This window comes from Sinohyriopsis cumingii, chromosome 18 (genome assembly GCF_028554795.1).
Source record: "Sinohyriopsis cumingii isolate HCF-2022 chromosome 18, ASM2855479v2, whole genome shotgun sequence".
NCBI lineage: Eukaryota > Metazoa > Mollusca > Bivalvia > Unionida > Unionidae > Sinohyriopsis > Sinohyriopsis cumingii.
In genome coordinates this window covers 10,863,250-10,891,032 of record NC_142978.1, presented here as the reverse complement: position 1 = coordinate 10,891,032, position 27,783 = coordinate 10,863,250, and the positions used below count along the sequence as shown (strand labels likewise).

The 27,783-nt window shown below is 40.8% G+C and overlaps 1 protein-coding gene across 1 annotated transcript in view; it reads left to right on the top strand.

The window, feature by feature from the left end:
• The window catches only part of LOC149776063 (galactose-3-O-sulfotransferase 2-like), a 94,517-nt gene extending 68,075 nt beyond the window's left edge, over positions 1-26,442 (top strand). The window contains exons 2-3 of the mRNA XM_089941025.1: positions 22,080-22,155; positions 24,103-26,442. Of these exons, the coding sequence (XP_089797151.1) occupies positions 22,139-22,155; positions 24,103-25,315 (1,230 nt within the window). The 5' untranslated portion in view covers positions 22,080-22,138 and the 3' untranslated portion in view covers positions 25,316-26,442. The remainder of the gene's footprint in view (positions 1-22,079; positions 22,156-24,102) is intronic.
• The last annotated feature ends 1,341 nt before the right edge of the window (positions 26,443-27,783 follow it).

Below are 27,783 nucleotides of genomic sequence, written 5' to 3'. Positions count from 1 at the left end.
TAAGCCAAATGACGTTTGGACAAAATGTCGGATTCGCCCTCCCTGCTGCTAATCGTTTGAGCACCTAACTGCATTAGTAAATATCCCGAATATTATATATCCATCATTCATAAGAAAGAGACCATATAATCATATCCGCATAAAACAAAAGTAAAATATTTAGTGGTTTGTGGTTTTGTGGGTTTAACATCAGTTTGCAGCACATGATGGACCATGTATGGTGGCAGTATGTTTGATGGAAGAAGAAGCTGGGAAAACTCCTGGAAAAAAACACTGATCCACGGTACGCATTCTCTTATATCCACGTTGGCCAAGACGATAATCGAACCCAAGCGAACCGAGGTGCGATATCAGTAATCTGTAAATGTGAGCGCAGCAGACAACTGGACAACCAAGGGCCATAGACTACTCGAGACCAGGCAAAGCACTTTAGACTATTAATAGACCATAACTAATTACGTCCGCTGCAGAATACTAACCGTAGACATCACTAAAATTGTCTTCTACTATACCATCGGAATTTTTGCTTTATAAATATCCCCTCTGCGTCGTGTACTTAAGCAGTAATTTATGAAAAAGGATCTAGTAGCTTAAAGCAAGTATTGCTTGCCGGTTTAAAAAGTGGAGTTAAAATACACAAAACTAAATCAAAACCTTTTAGAAGACTTCATGTTGTTCAGATAAGATCTCATAATGTTAAAAGCGTGCGTTAGACTATTTCCCCAAGGCGGAATATTCACTTTGCTCTAACTCCATTGCAATCATCGACATTTTCCGGACATGCTATTCGTTTATTTATTTATCGTTTCTCAAAAAGGAATAAGTGGAATGACAGTGTTGCACGCTGTGGTTCTAAAAGCAGCTAGTATAACCTCACTTCACGACTGAGCAAAGGAAAAATGAAAAAATGTGTGAGTTTTTTCCCTGCTGTCGTTGATTTCTCTGTTGCCAAGGACCTCAGGTAAATAGTTGTTGTCATGTGAACGGTTCTTAAACTTGTAATGCCATAAACCATTTTCCAATAATCAGATTAATTTCCTATAATCCAAATCACGCACTAGACTCAAAATTGACATTTGTAATTGTTTTTTATACATTGGTATGTGTTATCAATACGGAGTACTAGGTAGTAAATCGATATTTCATGACATTACAAATACCTGATGCACATAACTATGTCAGATTACTAGACATTTTATACGTGAGAACATCCTAATAATTCATTATATAAGGAAACGTGACAGGGTCGATTTTTACAAGACTAATCCGTACTGCCATAAAGTCCCAAGAATACGGTTTAGTAAGAATGGCACCTAACTATGTACTCCGTTCTGAGAACTATACTTTCACCGCTCCGGTGGCTTAGTGGTTAGAGCGTCCGCCTCTGAAGCGGAAGGTCGTGGGTTCGATCCGCGGCCGAGTCATACCAAAGACTTACAAAAATGGTAGTAACAGGTGCCTCGCTTGGCGCTCAGCATTAAGAGGTTAGTGTTAGTACTGGTCGGCCTGGTGTCAGGATAATGTGACTGGGTGGGACATCATGCTACATGTCTGCAGCATGTTGATGCCCCAGTGCTACACATCACTATAAACTGCCACACTGTTGACATGTAGAGACATGACTGAATAAAAGCTACGTTAAAGATCCAGATAACACACACACAGTATCATTTCAATAATGAGTCCCCGTAATCAAGCGATTAATCGCCAAACATTTCAAATCTATGAAAGACGACATCAGTAGTGAATGGGGACGATTCAGCGACAAGGGGACTTTAATGTTAAAATAGTGGGGTTGCCCTGGCGACAATGGGAATTTAACATGGGAGCACAGGATAGGCATTATAGCGACAAGGGGAATTTAACATGGGGAATACAGGACCGGTACTATAGCGACAAGGGTAATTTAACATGGGGAGCACATGATATGCATTATAGCGACAAGGGGATTTTAGTGTTAAAATAGGAGGTTTGCCTTATAGCGACAATGGAAATTTAACATGGGAAAATTTTGAATGCCTTATAGCGACAATCGGAATTAACATGGGAATATATTTTATATGTACAAGGGAAATCTAACATGGTGGGTCTGTATAGTGTTATGAAACATGAGAGATTTATAGAACACAGATAATAGACAACAGACATATAAAAAAATAAATGTAGGCATGAAAGGGAATCTCTTTTCGAGACCTATGAGTGGCTCTGAAAAGGGCCTTTGGGTTTCTTATTGTTCTTGTTCTTGTTCTTCTTCTTCTATTTCCTTCAGTTCTTCATCCACCCCCTTATCTTTCCTAATAATTCTTTCTTCTTCTTCTTTATTTCTGACTCTTGTAACCAGTCAGGATGACCCAACGCTCTGAACTTGGTCTGTATCTTCATCCAATTCTGATTGAGCCTCTCAAACTCTGCCTGTTTCTTTTTGTTTTCCTGATCTTTTCTCTTTAATCTTCTCTGCGTCTTCCTCCATCACTTTTCTCACCAGATCTTCCCCTTTCTTCATCTTGTCCAACCCCCGTTTTACATTCATCCACTCTGTCCAGTGCAATATCTTTTCTAGGAAGCACCGGACTTGGATGACATGATCCAGTGCTTCCTTCAAACTTCCCACTCTGACATAAGGTGGGTCAATGAAGCCTCTTGACTTATTGACTTCTTCTTCCATCATCCCTGCTATGAGATCTCTGGCTGCCTTTAGACCTTGAACTTGACTGGTTACCAAGTCTTTCATATCTCCATGCCTCCATTCCTTTTCTGTTCTTTCTACAACATATTCTATATCCATTATCCAGAAATAGATGTCTCTCAATAGATTAAATAAAACTGATACTCGAGTCATTAAGTCTCGGTTATTCCGAATAATGGTACGAACGACGAACGTTGTAGGTTCTTATATAAAAAGCGCGGACGGGAAGGAAAACACCCCTACTTTTCTCTTCTCATATTATCTGCTATCCACACTAACGTAATGAGACAAAAAAACGTAACCATAATCTACAATCCACACACGGTAAGCAGCAAAATCAAACCCAAATATACTGTCCACACACGCACACACGCTAAGCAGCAAAAAACAAATCAAAATATACTATCCACACACGTTAAGCAGCAAAATCAAACCCTAATATACTATTCACACAAACTTACGTCAGCCATTACAAAACCCAATAATCTACCATCCACACAAACGTACGTGAGCGCTTATAAAAAACAAACACATACACACACACTAGGAAAGGAGTGAGTGTTTATATTCACACTGCTCCACATACACACATTGGCAAATCGATTACTATATCATTTCTAGAGTATGGGGTAGCCCTGAAAAGGTCTTTTGTTTTTAAAACTCCACAGACACCTGTTAGTGGTTGCACCTCCCCGGCCTGGCACCGCACACGCATCTCCTACTCTAGTCTCCTTTCACTCTTTTCGCTGGGAGTGCAGAGGCGGGATGAGTGGCATCAGAATCCCAATCTTCTGTCTTTGGGATTCTGAAATTTCCTTGTTATGGCTGTTTTACAGCCATTCCTCTCTCCTTTTCCTCCTCTTCTTTTTTCTTTCCTCCTCCTCTTTCATCCTTCCTTCTTCCACTATAGCCTCTGCGGCCAGCTGATTCAGTATGAGCCTGGCATATTCCAGGTGCACATGGAGTTCAAGAAGTTTAGCTAACCTTCTGCTCATTTTGTAGTGTTGATCAATCAACAAGGGTAGCTAGACTGCCGAGCAGTTTCTTATTTACAGGAAAAGCGCGGACGTGAAGGAAAACATCCCCTAAAACCCAAAACTTATATTACCTACATCATGGCCTAACACGCGCCGACCTAAAATGAACACTCACTCACATTCTTTTACTACCCATTACTAATTTAAAAATTTTCATTAATCACTTAAAGAAATAATATACTATCCACATACGTAAAGCAGTCAAATCAAACCCAAATCTACTATCCACACACGTCAAACAACAAAAAAATTATCATAATCTACTATCCAAACAAACGTACGTGAGCGCTTACAATAACACATAAACATATACAATCACACCAGAAAAGAGTGAATGTTTATATTTACACTACTCTTCATTTACAAATTGGCAAATTCATGATTATTTCTTTTCTAGAGTATGGGGTAGCCCTGAAAAGGGCTGCTTTTTTGTGTGAACTTGAAGCTATGACACTCATTTAGGTTCTAAAATTGCGGCCTCTTTTGCCGATAGGCTTTCTCCCAGGATAAGGTCTGCTTCTTCGGAAAGAAGAAGAACTCTTCGGTATCGATACGACAGTCGACAAAGCCTCTGTCAGGTTCAGGTTACTGCTGCTGCTGTTGTTGCTGTTGCTGCTCTCTCTGCTGTTTCTGAAGTCTGTACTTCTCTGTCCATTCTTCTTTCTCCCTGTTAATTTCTTCTCTGAAGAGCTCTTCTATCAGGTCCTCAGTGACTTTTAACATTCTAACATTCTCTGTCTCTTCAGTCTTCGGTATCGGACTGTGTCTGACCTTATGCAAATTCACGTAGGCTTCGTTTAGCTTAGCTAGTCTAGAGCACATCTTCGTAGGAGGATGAGTCGACAATGCATGGTCAGACTGGAGACTGCCCCGGTTATATAGTCAAAGCGCGGACGTGAAGGAAAACATCCCTGCACGGTTTTCGAGTCGGAACGTTCAATGAGTGTCATGTGAGGGATAGTAAGAAGTCAAGGAGCATGAATCATAATTCCTATAGCCAAACAAACCACACAAACATTTTTTCTTCAAAACACAAAATTTTTATTCAAAATCACTTAACACTAACATTAACCTAACAATATAACATTAAACATTTTTTTCAAATAACAAACATTTTTTCTCAAATAACACTATTTTGGACAGGGTTGACAACATTGTGAATGAAATTGTGATTTCCACTGTTGGAAGTTATTAGGAAATTGATGGACACTACGTTTGCTAGCTTGAGAGAAAAGATAAGTATAATGGTCACAAAAACATCGATCTACATTCATATCGTTTCTAGAAGAAGAACGAGGATCAAAATGAGTCACTAAATGTTCTAAAGAATAGTCCAGACTGCGATGATGCAGAAAATACACACAGCACTGTCCACACACCAAGGAATCTGTGCCTTGTAATTTCACATTATTGAATTGTGTAGTCTGAGCATTTCTTCTCGTAAAGTCAATGATATCGTCTTCCAAAGGAGGCAATCCATACAAATCAAAATATTCCACACATCCTTCTTGAGGAAAGTAGACGGCTACCCAGTGGGTTCCTGGGAGATGACTGTCGTCCGTGTTGATCACATAAGCTTGATGGTCTTGAGGTTTGCGATGAGGGAGTTCATCTTTAGCACATACGACATGATTCCATGAAGCAGTGTACGAACTGTGGTTCAAAAGGTAATAAAGTTCCCAGGTATCCATGTTTTGTGTGGGTTTTTTTTCTTCACAGGTAATGATAAGTGATCAATTCGATCCTGACTTTTTGCTTGAAAATGTCTTACAAGTAACCGTTTCTTCGCCTCGTGTCCCAACTCTGATCCAAGACAGCTTCGACGTGATGGATCTCTTGAGTTGTTAATGGAGGACAAGAATGTTCACGCAAGTCTTTATACCACTGATGCAACACGTCTTCTTCCGAGATGAGACTCCAAGCTTCGTCCAGATACTCGTCCAATTTGTCTTCTTGACTCAACATCAGATATTTATCGTGTTGAATTTGACTGGGATGATCGTTGTGACATCCATAACAATCTTCCTTGATCAGTTCCTTCATTTTTTCTGCCAGGACTGTAGCAAAACAGGAGACTAAATGGGCTTCTTGTTCTGGCCATCTTGACTTCATCATGATGACTTCTTCGTTTTTGTCTTGGGATTCTTCTTCCACAGTCTCTTCAGATTCCATGTCCAAAGTTTTTTCAGTAGGTAAAGAGGGATAACAGTCTTCCATAGCTTCTAATAATCTGGAATGACTTCTCTCAAACTGTTGATTTCTATCGTATTGTCACATTCTGCATACAGGCGGACGCTAACTGTCAGGTAGAGGTTTAATAAACTGAAGTTCCACTAGAATCTGACCGGATGTTATAGGGTGGAAATGTCCCACGTCGCTGCCTTGGTCTGGAGTGAAATCAAAAGCCCACAAACCGTATCCTCCTGTATAATCCTCGTATGATATGCCGTGACTGGTGTTGGTTCCTAACTGTCCGGTGTCTTCGTACAGGGACTAGTACGACCTCAAGTAATTCCTGTCACCAAACTTAGGCTCAAAGGGTCGGGTACACAGTGTCTTGCCATCGCGACTGACTTCGATCTTGGCTACGCTGTAATGATGAAACAGGAAAGGATTTTCATTGTGGACTCCGTTGAAGGCTGAATTCTTGACGATATCAATAATCAAACGCTTGGGTAATTGGCCTTGGAACAGATGATCTTCGATCATGGATCATTGTCCAGCAGGAATAGTGAACGTTTTTACTTCCACGCGTCGTATCGGATACTTGGCGGTCGTTCTGCTCAACGTGTGACTGATGTCGTTTCCCACTTTGGGTAACACGACCACGCGTCGCACGTCCAGCCTGGCTTCTTGGATCATGGTTTTGTACTTGTTAGCATGGGCAATCAAATGGAAAGCGGTACTGCTACGATTCAGTCTCAGGCGGATATCTACGCCGCTCAGCAAATACTTTTCTTGCAGCCACATGTCCAAATGCAAACGATGCAAACTTCGCCCTTGCAGAATTTTCTTACGACGGTCATTAAATCCCACATTGTAAGGATCGTCATCTGCTGTCAGGGCTGTGTCGTTAAACGTGTTCTCACGCGCTGTGTTAAGTTTCCATACCACGCAAGCATCCAGATGAGTATTTTTGGCTTCTTTTCCGTACGTCAAGAGATTTTCCAGGTAGGCACGATAAGGGAAAATAGCCATGCTGCTGCTGACCCGTTTGTTATTCAAGTACAAGTCCACTTCGCTGAACAAGGAATGCATGAAATTGTTAACATGAGCTACTCTAGCATCGCCTCCTGGATTGTGGTTGTCCGTTTTGATCACTTTCACTTTCAAATACAGGTAACTGCTATTCAGATCGATGTAATCTTCGGGCTGACCTTTGATATCAAACTCGACGGGAGCTGAAACCGTCAAAGAGGAGACGGGATGAAATTCCACAGGATTCTTGCATCGTCATCATGGTGGGTGGCTTGGCAAACAGATCCAGTTCCGACTTGGAACAGGCGCAAGACTCTCGGTGCATCATTTTGTCTGTTTCTCAATACTTTAATAATCGAAAACGTCTAAGTCTAGAACGGTTCTTCTTTTCTTTGTCTTTCTAGCTTTAGAAGTGTGAAGTCTGGTAAAAGGGTCTTTTCTTCTTCGTCTCTTTCTGCCTTGTCCTTGCTGTCTCGTCAGGGAAGTTGGAATGTCTGACTCAGTAGGGTTCAGGGCATTTATAGGAGTTTCTCGTCGACCCAAAATGTCTTTGCCCGTTTGCAACAAAATATTTTGCCTGCTCTTAAGAAAGCTTCTTTTGGGTTTTGTTTGTCGATGATGACCTTTTGGAGAAATTATTTGCTGTGTGTCAATGCGGCATCTTTCAAGGCATGCAATCCGCATGGCACCATCGGTTTCAACACCGGATCCACCGAACGAAAAGCCGATTTTAACATATCTTCTAAACCGTGTCCTCGCTGTCGAGCAGCGCCTCGATACACTGGATACATGACTTACAACTCGTTAGAGAACAGTTCTCGAAAATGGAGTTTCACCGTGACTTTCCCTTTGGTAAGTGGAATATTTTATCCCAGATCTCCTTTTATAGCAATGTTGACCGTGTCCAAATACGACTCGCTGACAGGCAAATAGTGAGGATGTACAAATTCGAGGTGCACGTGATAATTGCAAATCTTTCAGAGAAGAACTGGGTGAAGGAGTGGTCGTAGTAGCTGAGTCTGTGTGAAAGGGCATGATGGTCACTTCTTTTCATAGTCGATGACTTGCGAAGGGTCGATCCAAGAATCAAAACTTGGTGGATATCCTTTCCAACGTACTTTGACTTCCTTGACACGTCGTTTGCCTACTTTACGGGTTCTGCCTTCGAGAATGCTTTCGATGTCGTACACGCCGTCTTCTTTTTTGGGGACACGTTGTAACTCGGGCAAGTAAAACGTTCCTTTGAGTACTTCTTCGTTCATGTCTTCCAATTTATAGACGGCAGGATGACGGCCATGCACTCGTTCAGTGACACGAAACAATTCGGTAGTCCAGTTAGGTAAGTAACCTTTGTCGAAAGTGCGTTTGGTTTTGCCAATGCGCACCCAATCTCCTACGGCCAACTCTCCACTTTTCTTGGGGACAGTTCTTATCGGGGACGTACCAAACAGGCGATCAGACACAAGCACTTCGTTGTCGGGAGTCACCTCTTGTGGGGCACGTCAAATGCTTCGATGGTAAGATTGGTTGTACGCATGCACCAGGTACGGTAAGATGTCGATGTACTTCAGAGTGTGGTGATGAGTAAAATATTTCCACATGCGTTCTTTCAAGGTACGTTGAAAACGTTCCACGATGCTAGCTTTGGTTTCAGGATTCTCGGTGGTAAAAAAATGAATCACGTTTCTTTAATTCTTTTTGGAAAGCTTGGTTCAGAAATTCGGTACCTTTTTCCGTTTGCCATCGAAGAGGGTGACGACCACTTTCTTTCAACACCTGATGCAGCGCTCGCACTAACTCACTTTTCGATTTGAAAGTCAATGGTACGACCCAGGCAAATTTGGAAAAGACGTCGATGACACAAAACAAATATTTGTATCCGCTATTGTAGCTGGCCAAATGAGAGACATCGGCTAAATCGGCTTGCCATTGATGATCGATTCCTTCCACTTGGGCGCGACTTCTGGAAAACTTGTGTCGAATGGGTTTGTGTAAAGTGTAGGTAGCTTGTTCATGTAACCATCGTTGCACTTGAGGTAAACGGAGACTTTTCAGTCGCGTTTTGGCAGCACGATACAATTTTCGAACTCCTCCTTAACCTGCAGGATGGAATGGATCGTAGTAAATGCTGGCTAACACCTTTTCCATTTTGTTTGTTAATAAGAACCCACTCTTGGAGGATGTTACTCTTTTTCTCTTGGGGTATTTTCTTGGTTTGTAATGCTTTACGTGTGCGACCAGCGATAGGTGTCGAAGAGGAGGATGTCTGAACAGTGGATATGGGTTCTTGTTTCACTTCTGCCTTCACCTTCTTTTTCTTTTCTGATGAAGAAGGGGTGGTCATCATCTTTTCAATCCATCCATTTCTGGAGGTAGGTGTTGTTGTTAACTTTTTCTGGTGGAATTTGAAACTCTTCTTCTTCTTCTCCTTTTTCCGTCTTGGTCACTGGTAGTGGTGGTGGTAGTGGTGATGGTGCTGGACTTTTAATCAAGGTCTTAAAATTTTTCAGAGTGGAAAGAGCTGTCTCGACTAAAGCTTTTTGGTGAAAGGGTTGCAGTCGTTGGAAGAGGTGACCGTACTTTTGCGATTTTTCTGTTTCGGACAAATCTTGGCGATCCACCAAGGGCTGCAATTCGTGTTGTAACTGGGACATCTCGCTCAAATTGGGATGGGAGGTAAATGTGTGTCTGTTGTTCTTGCCAACGATGGTATTCCATCCATCGTTTGTAAGGCACTAAAGCTAGTTTTCGTCCTTCCATTGGATGTCAAGGGTCAATTCTGACATCTTGGGACTTCAGAGGTCCTTTTTATCTTGCTCCCACGAGTGCTCCCAACATGGTTCCCAAGACTCCTTTCAGCAATGGGCCTAACAAGAGGGGTACAATTCCTCCACGTTGGACCAACATCTTCTTCTTTTGGCGAAGTGGATTTTCTTTTGAACCATTTGGCGAAGAACGTGACGATGTTTGCTTAAGCATTGTTTCTGGTGTTTGGACAAAGGGATCGTGCCTTTCAAAACGTTCAAACAACATTCGCACACAATACCGATGACCTCTTTGGAGGCTGCTTGAATGAGTTTTTTTCATACGGGTGGAGAAGCTTTGGACAGGACAGATAACTTGTCCCCATGTTTGACAAATCGAGGAGGCAGTCCTTTCCTTTTCTTTCCTTGGGGCTTAGAAGAGGAATGTTTTCTGGATGGTGACATCTTTGAATCTTCAGGAGCACAAAAACACTGATACACTACTTTGTCACAGACCTTTTTTATACTGGAACGCGTCGCCACTGATTGTCTTTACGTCGTATTAACTTGAGGACAGGCATGCCACGTCGTGTAGGGGTACGTAACGGACTAAACTGAGCCAGTTCCTGCTTGGACAAATCCAGTAAACTTTGTAACATGCCCGATCTCTCTTGGACTTTGATTTTGGGAGAAGGTACTTTGTGAGCAGCGGCCACTGCCGCTAGAGAGGAGGGTCCTGCCACTGAAGAAGTTCTTGGTGTCATCAACGGAGAAGTTCTTGGTGTTATCAACGTCTCCAGGTACTTCTCAGTTCTTGATGTCATCAACGGAGAAGTGAATGAACTCGAGGCTACCGGAGACGCAGTCACCGTCCTTGCAGATCGTGGTTTGCACGTGGAAGGTTGTGTCCTGGCCGAAATGCCTCTCTTGAAACTACTTTTCTGTGGGTTTTTCTTTTTCTGGGGACCTTTTCTCTGTTTCTTTTTATGTGGGCTTTTTTTTTCCCGGGGTGGTGACCGGAAAGAGGAGGGTCCCGCTAGTGGAGAAGTTCTTGGAGACTCGGGTCTCCTTGGGGATCCGGTCTTGACACCGTTGTACTTTTTCGTCTTGGAGCTTCGTTTGGCTTTTTTCTTGGGGAGAACCTTGGGAGCATTAGGATCGCATCTTAAGAGAGAGCGAATGATGACACCTCCTAGAGTACCGCTCCCTCCAGGTTTCAAAATGGTTTGTTTTTTGGTTTGAGTGTCGATGCGGGGATCGGCCAGTTGGGTCTAAACGACCTTGTTTCGATCAAAAAAGCGTTTGGTTTGATGAGGAATCTGAATAATCCCTTGTAGCAATTGACGTGCTGTCACCGTGAACCATCGTAAGACTTCTCTGAGACTAGCTTCTAAGACACGAGCCCGTATTTGTGGATTTTTTTCGCGACTGATGCCATACGTTTGTTCGCGACTGATGCGTCTGAAGGGACGTCATGCTGAGACTGTGTGAGACAGACGAAAAGTGTCTAAGATTTTTATAGATCTTTTTGTGGGGTTAAGTCGAGGACGGAGACGTGTACAAGACAGGCCCTCCGTCTTGACACCAGTGGTGAAACAGTTGGGTACGAAATCGCAAATCATCAGGGGTAGTAGGTTTCAAATCGACGAGTAAATAGGCGTGTGGAGTTTGAGTGGCATCGCCGTATGCCTCAGTGAGCCAAGGTGTTCCTAACTGTTTGGCTAAGACTTGCACTTGCGATTTATATCGAGGGCTTTTAAACAAGACCACGTAATGAGCATTGAGAATGATGGTGCGATGAGCTTTACTTTGTTGAAACAAATTTTGAGTGATGTAAACGACACTGACATTACGATGATGCCCTTTGCGTGTAAACCAAAGTTTAATTTCTTCTTCGTCTTCTCCTAACATGTCGTCGAAAATGACCAAATGGGTTTGAAGGGAGTCAGACACGATTCCATCATCTTCTTTAGGAATGCCTTCCACAAACACGATGGAGTCGCCTTGACTTTCTCGCAAGAGGCTGTACGCCGATTGCCACTCTGTAACACCACACGATGCGTTGAGGTGGACGATCGATCAAATGATGTTTATGTTCGTTTGACAAATTCGGTTTTGCCTGAACCGCTAGGTCCAGAAATGAGCATGTTAAAGAGATGGCGAAGATACAAAGCCTCCCAACTGGCACGATCTAAGTGTTCGTCGATGACTTTGACAATAGAACAAGAGGGAGCAAAGACAGCAGAGGTAGCAATAGTGTTAGGAATGTCAATTGTGACACGAAAACAGACAAGAGTTTTTATACTTTTTTTAGGACACGTTTATTGAATGATTTAAAGGTGGACACGAAAGAGTAAAATACATAAAAGCCAAAGGCTTAAGTACAACGATAAAAGGCACATGAAAACGATCAACGTGGAATAGAAACAAGTTTCTGTACAACATGTTTTGGATAATGTTCTGACCAGTTCAACAGGTGGTAAGGTCACACAAGTGTCCTCCCGAAAGGGTCTTTCAGGCATGTCCACGACAGTTCTGTCCTGAGTGACGAGTTCTTCTTCTGGTACTGTCAATAACACAGGTTGAAAAGTGACCTTTTACTTTGGACGTTGAAAGGAAGGATCACAACTCTCCAGCATACTGGGCCACTTCTTGGGTCCAAGCCTCAAAACCCCCTTCTTTCCAGGCACGTACATCTGTCCAATGGGGGTGTAAGTCACAAGCTACACACACATCGTCATACACCTCGTCGATAGCTAAAAGCTGATGAATCTTTTTTTTTCCCGTAGAGGTCGACAAGTATCCAGATGAAAACGCAAGGCTTTGAGCAAAATGAGTCTTTCGTGACCATTTAAAGGCATCACTTTCATGTTGAATTGGGTGTTAAGTACTGTTCGTAAAGAGTCCACAAGGAATCGGCTGGTAAACGAAATCCCAGAAAACAAGTCACTAAGACATACACTATGCGTCGACCCAAATTGAATGGATACAGTTCTTGTACTAAGTGTTGGTAATCGTCCACGGTTTGAATATGGTCATTGAGTTCCTTCCACGGAATCTGTTCAATCACATGTAATAAAAACCTTGGCATGACAGACTGTTTTTATATTCTCTTTTCTTTGGATGCAATACATGTACTTTCTAGCCAGAGATCTTCGTTCTCCAGTAGGAAATTTAAATGCTGTAAACTGTAACCTACAGTTCAGAGTTCGTTTAGAAGTTTCCTCTTCCACTAAGCAGATTCCACGTAAAATATGTTGGTAATCATTAAACTCGTCTTCCTCAATTCATTGCTCTATGTGAATCTCTAAGTAACCAAAATTATGAACATGTCGATCATTGGCGACCTCAAAGTGTTGAACAATATCTGACCACTGAAATAAGTTCTGACGAATCAGTTCTCTAATGGCATTCAGGTACCAATGGTTCAAACACCGGTGACGTAACGGATGCAATTGTTCTTTACGTTTGACTTCTATTTTGACCAGTTCTCGGTAAATGCGTTCTCTCAACTCCACAGGTAACACACAAATGTTCTCTTGTAATGTATCCATGATTTGGTCATAGTAAAAAATTTTTTTTTGTCGTAGACAATAAGTGTACTGACTGGTCAGAGATGGTTTTACTCCAGTAGCAAATCTAAATGGCTTAGTCACTAACTTGCACTTTACAGTTCGTTTAGAAGTTTCCTCTTCCACTAAGGTGACATTCTGTAAAAGATGTTGGTATTCCTTTAACTCCTCTTCTTCTGAAATTTGTTGTGGTAAGTCTGTCTGGTAGCAAATAGAATCAACAGTAACAAAACAATTCTTTGAACGACGGGAGAGTTGATAAAGCTGTGTCCAATGAAACACTTTCAAATGAATCAATCCTTTTGTAGCATTCAGGTACCAATGTCTCAAACACCTGTGACGTAACGGATGCAATTGTTCTTTACGTTTCACTTGTATTTTAACCAGTTCTCGGTAAATGCGTTCTCTCAACTCCACAGGCAAAGCAAGAATGTTCTCTTGTAAAGTATCCATGAATAGGTCAGTCAGAACGATTTAATTTACAATCTTCTCCTAGAGCAAAAGTAATCCACATAGTAAGTAATTTCTGACCACTGCCACTCAAGGTAACGTCCAAGAATCTCACTGAAATCTTTTATAGGATGAGTGCACCCTTGATCCAGAGAAATCTAACACATTGATTGACTTTTTTCACTTTCCTTTTGTGAATTTCTCGGCACAACAGTTCTACAGTTATCCATTGAGATCTCACTCGGCGTAGTCCCTGCCAAATTCCTTGTAGATCTTCTCTTGGTGTTCTTTAGGTAATGATTCAATATCATTTTTGAAATCACGTTTAAATACTGGTCTCGGTGATGTCCAACATTTGCCTCCTAGCCAATCTGGTTTCTTCAACGACATGGTAAGTTACATCAATGTCTCGGTCCCACTAAGGGTAAGTAATGTCAATTCGGTGACCATTGTGCATGTTCCAGGTAGGCCGAATCATGTGGTTCCCAGTGGTGAAGTGACACACCGCAAATGAAGCACTTGACTTTATCCCCTACGCCCAAGTAGAACAATCCTGTTTTGGCTAATTCTTCGGGGGTTGGTCCTCCCAGATACTTAGGCCATTTTCCTTTGAAAGATTGAAGACGATTGTCAAAGTCGCAGTATTCAGGCAAACGCACAGGAAACGAATATTCGTCTTTCACAGGATCTCGATGAGGGTAGGACGACATCAATAGGAGATTGCTCAGGGCTGGATGACATCCGTAGGGTGGTAGACGTGAAGGTTAACATCCACATTTAAAATGAAACCCAGTAAAGTGTCCAAGAGGACGAGTGGCATCCCTTTCGCATCCATCAGGTTTGACACGGACTGCATCACTTTCCATGATAGGGGTAGTGAGAACAAAGTCGCCATGATGTTTTACGTCATCGCTGAGGTCACAACGTACAACATTGCTCACATCGCAAGGCTCACAATCGCACTCGTCTGCAAACTCCGTTACGCAATTACAATGGTAACCGCATGGGCATTTGCAGTTTCCTTCCGAACATTTTCCGTCGCAATGCATATGTCTTATCCATCCAATATTAATGACACTAGGGGAAAATAAAACTTTTTTACAATCCCCAAACTGGAACGATGTCTCTTTGAAAGGATTCATCTTATTCGCTTGGTCTTCGTAGTCACAATGAACTATCGATCTTGCCCATGGTTCCTTTTTATACTAGTCCAATGAAGTCTCAAGCTTGTACATCGTTCCTTTTTTATGTCTAGTTCTGGAAGCCTTCCTTTTTTTTCTTCTTGGACAACGGTACTACCTTCTCTAAGGTACCGTCATAATTGTATCGTAGTGTAATGGGTAGAAAGGCAAGGACGGTGCGGAGACCATCGAGTATGTTCCAGAATAGCTGAATCTTTATAGATACATAGATCCATTCGTAACTTCAGGCCACAAATGAGACACTGTACTTCGTATCCCAATCCAGTCTCAGGTCCCAAGTAGACAAATCCTGTTCTAGCTAAAATATTCGAAGTAGGTAATCCTTCCCTATCCGTGGGCCATTTTTGACACGTTTCCAATCCACGGGCACAATCACAATAGTCAGGCAAGAAGACCGGAAAATGGTGGGGTTTTGAACTTGGAGTCCTCATTGGGTTTCTAACTCGATTCTTGCTGTGGCAAAGTCATCCTTCTGGTGAGTGGCTATCCTCTTACAGCCAATGTTTTATACCAACATGTCCATACGGCAAAGTGAAGTGGTGGGGAAGTCGCACTCGTTTCTGGTACACGATTTGATAGACTTTTTCCAAGAGTCGACTGACGATGTGGTGAGTGGGTAAACGTACAATCTTGTTTGGTTGATAGGTGGTCACTTTAAAGTTGTCATCTTCTCCAGACTGCAAGGCTTCTTTCAATACGCTAAAGTTCACCACTTGACTGGTACGATAATTCAGAGTCAGTCATTTCACTTCACACTCCGTGTGCACTTCTCTTTGTTTCTCCCGGTATTGGTAGCCGTAATTTTTAGGACCACCACTCGCGAAACTTAGCATCTTGTCTTCGGGGTGCTCGTCTGTCCAGGCTCCTAAAAGGTCTCCTTCTATAGTAGGGTGCTGTTGACTCGGGTGATCGATGTAGATGCAATAGTCCGTGTCAAAGTACAGGACACGTTCCCCTAACAGTTCTAAAGCTTCGTACAATTTTAAGCGAGCGTGAGCTGTCACGTAAGCCGCAATGATGACATTTCCAAATTCGTCACCGTCTACAAAGTCCAAATCTTATTCGTAATTCACTAATATCAAATCGTCGCGAACGACGTCCACGTGTTTCGTGTATTTGGGGTTGTCGTGAATCATCTGAAAGTAGCGGGAAGGTTCTGTCAAATATTCCGTCTTGGGTAAACACGGTCGTTGTGCCATTTTACTCTAGAAGCAATTTAACATCACTTTGGCAAACGATCGCCTGCCTTCGTTTTTCTCGATGTGGTCTAAAGTCATTCCTTCTTGTTTCCAGTATTTCCCTTTGAATGCCTTTTCGTCTTCGGGAGTGTGACACCAGGAGGTATAGCCAGTGGCTTCTTGTTTCAGTTTCAAAAAAGCATCCACGTAGTCATCAAAAATGCCTTTCTGAGTGGGATCACTCTTGTGGTATTGTTGTGTCTTGGGAAAGTGACAAATTTCGTACACTTCTAACAGTTGGTATCCCATATCCAGAACTTTGAACAATTCCACGCTGACCCACGTCCCCGTCAAGGCACGTTCTTTCTGGGTGTGCAGACAAGGCTGGTCTTGGTTGCACGTTTCGGCACAAGTACGGAACAAAGGAAACGTCAGTTTGTCTTGACAATGGTGAGGTAACACGGGATGGTACAAGTCGGTGGGAGGCAAAACTTTGAACTTGATCAGACCTTCATATTGTCGAATGTAGTTCAGGTCGATGTGTTCTGTTAACAGTTGCGGGTGCCCTGCAGGAAAGCGACACTATTTGCACACGTAGGGATACAGCGAACACACGTCCAAGTATTTAATTTCTTCTCCTTTCTCTTCGTCGGCTTGGTACAGCAAACAGGTGGCATTGGTTCTTCCTCCGTACAAATTATCCCCCGGGTTCAAGGGGTCCATGAACTGGTAACATTCCACGATGCGTTTAAACTCGGGATCGATTTTCAAACGACAAACGTATTCGTGTTCCCACATTTCCACCACTCGGTATCCTTGCTGTTCTAACTTTAGGAGTCGGTGACAAGTGGCTTGGTACAAGTCTTCTATGGTTCGATGTAAAAACTGATTTTTAGTGTTACGACCAGGGTAACAGACGAGACATCCGTGAAATAAGCAACCGTTAAACTAGTACACAATCTTGGGGTTTTCTAAGTGCCAACCATCGACCGAATACTTTCCGATGGTCTTTTCGCCCCCTCCGTTGCGGGCATGCTGAATCCATTTGTCATCCTTGCCGCACAAGTAATGTAACCAACGTAGGGCTTTGACCGAGTATTGAATTTTGACATAGTTGGTCGGTTGAGGACTGATGAAGCCACGGTGTTTTCAGGCATGAATTGTTGTCGGTAGACTAAGGAACATGCTTTAGCAATGGTGCAAGCTTCTTTCAAAGGATCGACCCCTCCGTGTTCCATGAACAGTTCTCGAAACTTTCCACAGCAATGTCGCAAAATGTCCACGTCGGAACGACGCTACTTTAACATTTCTTCCTGAAAGTCAAAAGGGTCGGAGGCATGGGCCTTGTACCAAGCGTAGAAAGCTTCTCGTTGTTCGGTACACATGTTGTCGGGGTCGTAATAGTGAGCCTCGGGCAAATGGGGTAGAACGGCATGTTGATTGGCTTCCGTATTGAAAAAGTGAGGAAAATACCCTTTAGTCATTTATGTCATTCCAAACGTTTAGGCATTCGACTCAAAAGCATGGCCAAGTAACTCATTGAAGCTTTAAACTGTACTTGTCCCACTTGCATGAAAATGATTTTGGCTCCGTTTAAAGTGACTTTAGGACGTTCGGTACCTTATTCCATATAGTATCTGAGAAGAAACTGTCCATCGTATCCCGAGAAATTGTGGGTCATCACTATGGCATGGCAATGACAATCTCCGTAACGTTCGATGTTCCCTTGGCTCCAGGTTTCGTCGATGGGGTCTAAGATCCATTGAGCGAAATCTGCTAGCGTGTTGTATGGAAAGTCTCAAGCGATCGTCTTCTTTGGGTTGACATTGTCGCTTCAGTGTGGTGAGCAAAGAATCCCACATCTCGGTGCTGAACTCTTGTGTTTTCTCCAGTGGTACGTCGGACTTGAAATCTTTAAACTTCACCGTGTATTTATAAGCCGTGGTTCTAAATTTTCTAGAGGGACGCTTTTCCGTCTCTCGAATGGAATAGTACTTTTCAGGGTTGACTAAGGGTGGTGAACATTGTTCAGAGGAAAACTCTCTGGGTTTGGATTCTGGTTCACTCATATCCTCTTCAAAATCACTGGCATGAATTTGTGCCAAGACTTCAGCAATGGTACGAGGCGATAGATCACGTTTCTGTCTCTTACGTTCTTCTTTTCAGTTCTTCTCTATTGAATTGGATCATTTCATCTTGACTGCAAAAAGTCAAATGACTAAAGTTTAAACACCATGGGTTACTTTATATCCATGACAGACCAGCGTATATAAAGGGTGTGTGTCTTGTCCTTCCACTATTCATTTCACTCTCAAACCGAACAGAACATGAACGAGACTACACAAATCGAACTTTTCATCAGAGCTTTGCGAGGGGTCATCAGAAAATTTTTTTCAGACCAGCCGACGGAATACTCACTCTCTTTTCGAGATAAAAGTCAAGATAGTTGCTATATCTGTCAGAAGAAAGGACATTCGTCTTCCGAGTGTCCAGACCGTCAAAAAAAAACAGGGGTTAAAAGAGACAAAAATCAAGATGCCTGTTATCATTGTCAAGAAAAAGGACATTGTCTCCAGATTGCCCTAAGAAACAACAGGAACAAGAAGAAGAGGGGAGTGATGGAGAGGAAGAAGAAAAAGAAAGCAGACAGGTGAAGAAACAGGAACAGGAGAAAAAAAGAAGAAGGGAAGAAAGTGAGAATGAAAAGGAGGAAAAAGCTGTGAAGATATTTAAAAGAAAGAGAGAGTGAAGAAAGATAAAGAAGAAGAAGCCTATGAACTTTTTAAAGTGCTATGTGGTGTTGTGAATTAGATTGCAAAATTTGTACCAGAATAAACAGTCTATAAAACGTAAGTGTCTCTTGGGTTTGAGTTTTAGAATAAGAATCTACACTCACGCACTCACACATTCACACGTGCTATAGGGGTAAAGAAAGGGATTTTTTAGTTTTAATTGATGCTGGCTATTGAATTACTATCTCTTTTCGAGAGACATGGGTGGCCCTGAAAAGGGCCTTTGAGTCTTGGTGGGTTTTAAATAACAAAATTTAGGAAGCAATCAACTTTATCTGCCTTAAGCCTTTGCCACGGCCAGAGCCTACTTCTGGACTGCGTACTGTCGATGATGATGATTTGGTAGAAATCACTAAGGGTGGTAGGGTAGGTGTTGTCAGAGGGTTGGGTTGTTTCGCTCGGGAAGGTCTTTTTCTCTTCGGTCGTAATAAAGAAGTGTGATACATTTGTTTCAGACTTCTTAACTCCGCTAAAATGTCTAACAGTACCGTTACGGTTTGACTTTCACCCTCTTGTTTCTTTGCTGCTTCTTGTTGTTGTTGTTTTTTTTCTTACCTCTTCTTCTTGCTGCTGTTGCTGTAGGAGAAAAACTTCTTCCGCTTCCTTTTGCTTTGTATAAATTTCTCTGATTCTTCTTTCTGTCTCTGTTTAAAATTTTCCACGTGTGGTAAAGAAGGAGAAGGTGACAAAGGTACTGGTTACGGAACAAATTCTTGCGAAAGAAAATCCACAAAATCCCAATTCACCTCTTCTGGAAGTACGTCCGGGTTCCCTTGAGTAGTCTCCACGGTCGGTGCACCCCAATTCATGGTCTTCTGAGTTTGCGCCATGTTTATGCTCTCTGTGTCGCTTGGATTGACTGCGCACAAACGCTACTGCCTCTATATAGGGAATGTGACGTCACGGACTGCTCTCTTCCGATTGGACGAATGGTGATTGAATTTTGTAACGCGTGTTTGGATTGGTCAATCAACTCAATCCTCTACTCTTGTGTCTTCCATGATGTTTAGAACGGACTTACCCATGTACTTCCGATCTACGTGGACTATTGTCAAGATGACGGATACATGTGTGTGGAAAAGAAGAATCTACGTCGAAAGACAAGGTTATTTAAAGAGAGTGATAATCTACGGTCTCGAAGTAAGACAGAGTTTAAGGACAAGAATGAGACCTAAGCAGTGCCCTCTATGTTAACGTATGGTATGTTAACATAAAACCAAAGGCCCTTTTCAGGGCCACTCCAATGCCTCGAAAAGAGATTCCCTTTCATGCCTACATTTATTTTTTTTTATATGTCTGTTGTATATTATCTGTGTTCTATAAATCTCTCATGTTCCATAACACTATACAGACCCACCATGTTAAATTTCCCTTGTACTTTTAAGATATATAAAATATATTCCCATGTTAATTCCGATTGTCGCTATAAGGCATTCAAAATTTTCCTATGTTAAAATTCCATTGTCGCTATAAGGCAAACTCCCTATTTTAACACTAAAATCCCCTTGTCGCTATGATGCATATAATGTGCTCCCCATGTTAAATTCCCCTTGTCGCTATAGTACCGGTCCTGTATTCCCCATGTTAAATTCCCTTTGTCGTTATAATGCCTATCCTGTGCTCCCCATGCTAAATTCCCATTGTCGCCAAAGGGCAACCCCACTATTTTAACATTAAAGTCCCCTTGTCGCTGAATCGTCCCCATTCTCTACCGACATCAGTAGAAATAACGCCGGCTCCTGACTTGTTTCCATATCTCACCACATCATAGTTATTTCATCAACTTTGTTTCTGAAAATTAATCACAGAAAATGATGCCAACTACAAAATGAGTTGGTTCATGGTTGAAACAGCCCGTGCAAGAGATTGTGTATATTTCTAGATTAGACTGTTCTGAACTTCATCGACTCGTTCAAACGGGTGTCAGCTACATTTCTGTTGCGACAAGATTAAGTGTTCCGCCGATCACTTGTAGTAAATGTCATATGTATTCGTCGTAAATTGTAATTGTCAGGTGTGCACATACTCAAACGGAATGGCCGAATGCAACATATCAAACCGGAAGAAAATAAAGGCATCCTAATTTGTATTCAAAGAGATTTCGGACAATCGCGCACGATGTATTATCCTATTCGCTGAAGAACATTTGGTGTTCTGATTCCATCCGATATACCCAGGCGTCTTGTACGAGGTGAGGTTTTCCAATATGCTCCATATCTCCTCTCAACAGCTTGTACGTCTATAGCAGAATGAACTAAAGATCTGCTGTTGCCAAACGTTAGAACAGGTTGTCCGCATATACGTATGTCAGGAATCCAATCTCTATCATAATGTTTAGACAGTTAATTTACTTTCTTATCGATCTATTGCCCCAAATAACCCCTGCTTATTCTGCTGAGTATCGTTTTGTAAGAGGCCTCAAATCTTGGGTTCCTTACGGAGTGGGATGAACGTGCTGTAATCTTCCCGGAAAATATTGGTTCTTTACCCATTTTCCTTCAAAGTAGATGTCATTTTCCCTCGAAAGTATCACACAAGTATCCGTTTTGTTCACTTGTTTCTAATAATAATCATCAATATTCCCTTGCTCCCCCCATTCATACTTGTAAATGTTTATTTGTTCTCCAAAACAACTAGGAGGGTCTCCCATGAAGGTACCTAATAAGTATGCTAACTTGTAGAGATCCAGAACAGCTGCGTATTTTGGGTATTTTATGTAGCCAAATCGACATTAACACACGCCAAAATGTGTATGCATTAAAAATTATGCAAACAAATAAATTAAAACGTTTTGGCGCTTAGTTCATATGTTTTTGAGTATATTGCTCCTTCCCAAAATTCAAAATGTTTTTTGATGACGTGTTTAATCACCGTACACTGCATAGTCATCTAAGTTTCATGTGTGTGTGTGTGTGTGATATGGATGCAATTGTACTGTATCAGTATGTGAGCACATTAAACAGGGTCATATAACTGAGTACGCTTTTCGTTGGAGTTGATCTCTTTCCCATAGAAGCAAATCGATATCTCGTGTTAGTATACCAAAATATCGGAGTAGAACATATTTTTAATACATATGAAGTGTCACCCTTAAGGGCGTCCGTGCCCAAACTGTAAGACGTCGTACGTTCTACATTGTTTGTGACACAATTATAGTTGCATTTGATTTCAACCATCTCACTGTCGACTCATTTAAATACGAATTTGTTCTATTTTTCAGGGAGAATAAGACTGGAGAACGAGAAAAGAAATATAGTTTTCACGCTGTTCGGTTGCAAAATGAAGGGTAAAACGCGGTATGTTTTGATACTTAAGCTTTCTCTTTTCACAAGGCTTCAGGTTTAGGCATTTCTCTCTGTTTCTTACCAGTCTTATTTCCCAAAACATTAATCCACTTTCCCAACATCTGCGTTTACCAAAAATTGTTGTGTAAGAAACATGTTGATTTCGTGGTCAAAAGGTGAAGGGTCAAAGTAACTGTGACTGAAAGCAGAAACGTGTTTTCTACATAATAACTTGGCATACGGAAGAACCTGACGATGTCGGGTTCAAAGGTAAAGGTGACACTGAATGAGAGAGAAGATACATTCCGCATAATAATACAAGCGCCCCCTAACGGTTAAGAAAACGTATATCAGTTTTCTGGCCTGGATGTCAAGAGTCAAGTCACCTTGATTGAACGGATAAAACTGGCTTCTTTACAATAACTTTAGTTCTCAAATTTAGATCTGGACCAAACTTAACGAATGGCTTGGAGTAATTAAGAAACCTTCCATTTGTGGGCCGAAAGGTCAATGGCCGATTATCACTGACCATTGGTTCTTGAGTGTACGCATTTAAGGTATGGATAGACTTATTCATTTTGGGGTCAAAGGAGAAAACGTCAGGAACATTGTGGCTCAAAAAAAATTTTGTTTTACAGAATAAACTTTGTTCTTGAGTACATTCCTTTACCAGACTTTGTGGATAACTCGCCCTTAGGGTAATAATGAAATCTATGTATTCTGGGTGTCAAAGGGTCAGAAGTCATAGTCAAGGTAAGTCAAATAGGAAAATAATGTTTTGTGCACGTAATGTTTAGTTCATGACCGCATATCACGACCAAAGATCAAGGTCATTAACACACATTTGACAGTAAACTTCAGAGTCAACTAAACACCAAAAATGCCAGCATTTATGCATTTTAAACACAGGGCGGGCTTTTATTCCCAAGATGCCAAACATCGCCTAATTCGAATTCTGTAGCACAAAAAGTGCAGTTGTCTGGATAATGTTGTCTCCCTTATTCCACCGTGGCATAATCTAACACCTTTGCAAAATTAACAGAGCAAGTGATTTGCCTTTGCCCGTGGTGAGTCGTTCACTCCAGGAAGAAGACACAAACAAAATTTTACGACTGTATATAAGACATACATTTAGCCGAAAGAAACAGCATAAAGTTCAAAACCTACAACAACGACAAAATCTTAGTAAATGTTATCCTTTAATCTTGATTGTGTTTTGCAAGAAAGTTAAAAAGTGGAGATACAAATTCTAATACAAATAGGAAGGTTTGGATTCGATATAAATCGCTTGCAAATAAACCGGATTTAGAGTATCGTTTGTAAGTTAAACCTGTCTAACCGAAAACTGTTTATAAACAACATCAAGCAGGAATCCATTTGTACGTTTTCTTTTAATTTTATTAACTAATTCGTGCTCCATTCAGTGTCCGTTATAAACAATTTTAACTTTATTGTGAATCCCTTCGTGATCACGTGCTCGATCCGATCCTTAACAATCAAGCTTATTCCTATTAATTAAAGTATTTCAATGTAGGATGTACCAACGATGAGTGAGAGTGTTTATAATTCATTGAGAGCTTAGCCATTGTCATACACACACACATACAAACACAGATACACACACACACACAAACACACACACACACACATTTGTGTAACAGTAGCAATCAAAAATATACTAATATATGGCGAAATTTATATTTTTTTAAATCGCATAAGCGAATAATCAAGACTGATATTTATTACAATGGATTATGCTTTTAGAGCCTAGATGTTTTATTTACGCTACACTGACTATAACCATATTTGATTTTCACTCAGAAAAAGTGCACATTTAATCATGTTGTCACGATGACTGACTTCAGTTTTGGAATTCCTTTGGAATAACCAAAATGAAGAAATGAAGTCAGAGTTTTCTCAAAACGTGATGCTGCTCATTAAATGTTTATCCCGTTCCAGGTTTCTGGCACTCTCAGGATCATTGTTAACCATAGTATTGGTCGTATTCCAGTGGGCGCAAGTGATGTATCAATACAGTGTCAACGACAATGTCATGGTTCGACAAAGATTGATTGGCAACAATCAAGAAAATCTGCCCAATCAGCAATCACCGGAAATTAAAAGAATTAAAATTGCCCAAGACCAACTTTTTCACCGAAACGGTGGGCAAGAAGTCCACCATATTTCCTTCCTAAAAGTGCATAAAGCAGCCAGTGGAACGATGTCGTCGATACTCTTTCGATATGGTGTTCCACGAAATCTCACGTTTGTGTTACCAAAATATAACAACATTATCAGTCCCACAGAAACAATGAATGAAAAATACATACATCCCAAACCAAAAGGCAGAAATTACGATATTATGACCAGTCACGTGATCTACAATAAAGAGGCATTTCGAACATTTATGCAAAATGATACAGTTTATATAGGAATTTTGAGAGAGCCGTATCTCCAGTTTAAATCAAGTATGAATTACATGCAACCTAAATATATATATAATCTTTCCGAAACGAATCCTATTCAAATTTATCTGAATAACCCTGAAAAGTATGAGTTACAAAATGTAAAGGACCCGATAAATTCATGGGTTAATAACAGACAGGCAGTTGAGTTTGGGATACCATCAAGAGTCATTTTGGAAAAGAAACCAAAGGACATCGATGCTCATGTCAAGCAGCTCGATACAGATTTTGATCTTGTGATTATTGCAGAATATTTTGACGAATCTGTCGTACTAATGAGAAGGATGCTTAATTGGAAAATGCAAGATATCCTTTACAGAAGATTACACATAAGAGGTTGGGACAGAAAAGTTACACTTCCTCAACCTCATGACAGACGACTCTACCGGAAATGGGCATCGGTTGATTATGCTCTGTATGATTTCTTTTTCACACGATTATGGGACCAAGCTAAAGTGTCCGGTCCTGGATTTTTCGATGAGGTTTTAAGATTCAAACAAGTTAGAGAGGAGGTTGAAGATTTTTGTAAACCAAAGCCGAATACAACAGACATCTATGAAATAGAGGCGAGTATATGGAATGAAGAATTTACCGTCACAGATAAAATGTGTGAATTTATTTTCTACGAAGAAGAAGACTGGGTTAGAATTATAAGATTTGAACAATATGGAATTACTCCAGAACCGAACAATGATATTAAGCAATGATATTTTCAGAATTTGAAACGTTCAGAAATCTCAGATCTTTTTGAGCCGAGTGTTGGTTATTAAAATGATGTAGAGACGGTACCACTTCCTATGCCAACACTGTATAAATTCTATGTTGAATACCATCACCACATTCCAAATACTATTCACTTCAATACAATATTGAATTTCCACGAAATACGAAGAGGTATCTTATCTAATAATAGTTGGAATAGACTCATTTATAATGTTATTAGCTGAAATCTTCTCTTTGAACATTTATACATGTATTTCAGATAGTCAGTCAATATATGTCAGTGTTCACAGGTAATGGCTTTTAATGGTTTCCTCTTGCCATTTATGTCACAAGAAGAAAACAAGATAATTGAAATAATGACAATTCCGTTTGACGTTAACTACAATACATTTTTCATACCAAGATTGTGTTATAGATAATGAAAACCTGGCTTAAGATCTCCATCTGGACACAAAGAAGCCACAGATTAGTGTCTTGATGCGTCCAAAATGGGGACACATTTTTACATCTCTTTCTTCATGAGGGACGACTTATTTTAAGTCAGATAACAAAAAACAAAAAAAAAAAGAAAAGAAAACAGACAACGACTTATTGGCAGTGTGGCTTAGAAACGTATTTTAGTGCCAGAGAAAATGTTTAATTTCAGGTATCGATCGCAGGGCTTGGACACACTTAGGTTACAGTAGTTACATGAGTCGAAACATGAATTAACACTAAATGTAAATGGTGATGTCTTCGCTTCACGACATAAGAAATGCTCCGCACATGGTTTGTGTTAGAAAACACTACATTTGTTGATTTATTCTGACAACGGGGTCAATCTCTTTTAGTATGATCAACATACGTTTAAGAACATTTGAAACTATTTTAACATATTAGCAATAGTAGATGTCTACAGGCGAGGGAGGGAAGTTTTGTACGTGTTGATACCTTTTATAAATCTTGTATTGAAGCACCTGCAGAAAAGGTGAAGAAAAAATAACTGTTAGATAGTCATGATAATAGCAAATCAATAATTCTACAAATCGAGTAAATCAGATCATTTAGCAAATTATGATTTATGCTTAAATATGACTTAATTTATTCTCAGCTAAAAAAGATTCAGTAAAAGAAACAGTCAAATGCTTATGCATCAGTGTCTGCTTACTATGCAAGCGCTGGGTGTGGGGTATTTTGAAAGTCTCTGCCTGTCTATTACCAAACCGTAACCGTGATTGCCCATGTGGTGACCATTGGCGGGAAGAGTATGATTTTTTAGTCAATCCATTGGGGTCAATTGGAGGGGTCAAATATAACATATCCAATAATTGCCAGTAATTGGTTCCCTTGTTTTCTCAAATTTGGCAGATACACTTGTCCTTTAGAAAGATACACTACAAAGCTAGGAAATTTGCCGTCGGAATTAGCTAAAGTCATTTTTTGGGGGGAATTAGTCTTCTTTTTCACCAAACAAGACATACACTATTGAATATTCGACTGGTTTAACCTATCATTCTTCTTATCCATATCCCAACAAAATGGATCCCCTTTGTGCTTGATCTTCCACATAGCAAAATGTAAGACGACCATCAAAGCACGGAACGAAGTTGTCTGAAAATCAGTCGAAAACTGACTTTATGCTGTTGTTGTTGTTGTTGCAGGGTTTAACGCCATTTTTCCAGCACACAATAGGCTATACATGGCGGCCAGTATTAATGGAGGAAGAACCCGGGAAAAGCCCGAAAAGAACCAACGACCAATGAGAAGCTACTGGCAAACTTTCTCACATACCCCCATCGGCCAAATCCGTGACTCGAATCCACGCAGACAGAGGTGAGATGGCAATGATCCGTAACGGATACCGCTTGAGACAATTCGGCCACTCGGAACCCCACAATGGACTTGATAACAATTATTGTAAGACGTACAATATATATTCAGAGCTATTTTTCTACCTATAACCATAATTGATGGGAAATATGACTGAAACAAAATGTGACTAGTATGGGGAGGGTCTCATTTGTTTCACTGGCGAGGGTAGTGGCGGTTGCGTTAATATTGCAAGTTTTTATAAACAAGACATTCAGCATTTCGAGGAAACCTGTTACGAGAATATAGAAACTATAATGTCTTCCCAGGCTTGAAATTTCGGGAAAAATGATCTCTGTTTTCTATAAACAGCTCGGTACATAAGTTTCGTCTATACTGTCACAATGTGATGACATATACGATGATCATAATAAAGTTCATATCTAAATCCTGTTTTTAAAAAAGCAGCAGACATTGCATACAATCAGGTTAAATTTAGGTTTACGGCTTCTTGACTTTTAATTAAATTATGCAACATAGTATTTCCAAAATTGTATACAGTATCTCTGTGGACAAATGGTTTACCAGTCACCATACAACTTTTTTAACGGTTGCTTCAATTTGAAATTCCTAGACGATTTTCTATTTCTGACACATTTGAAGA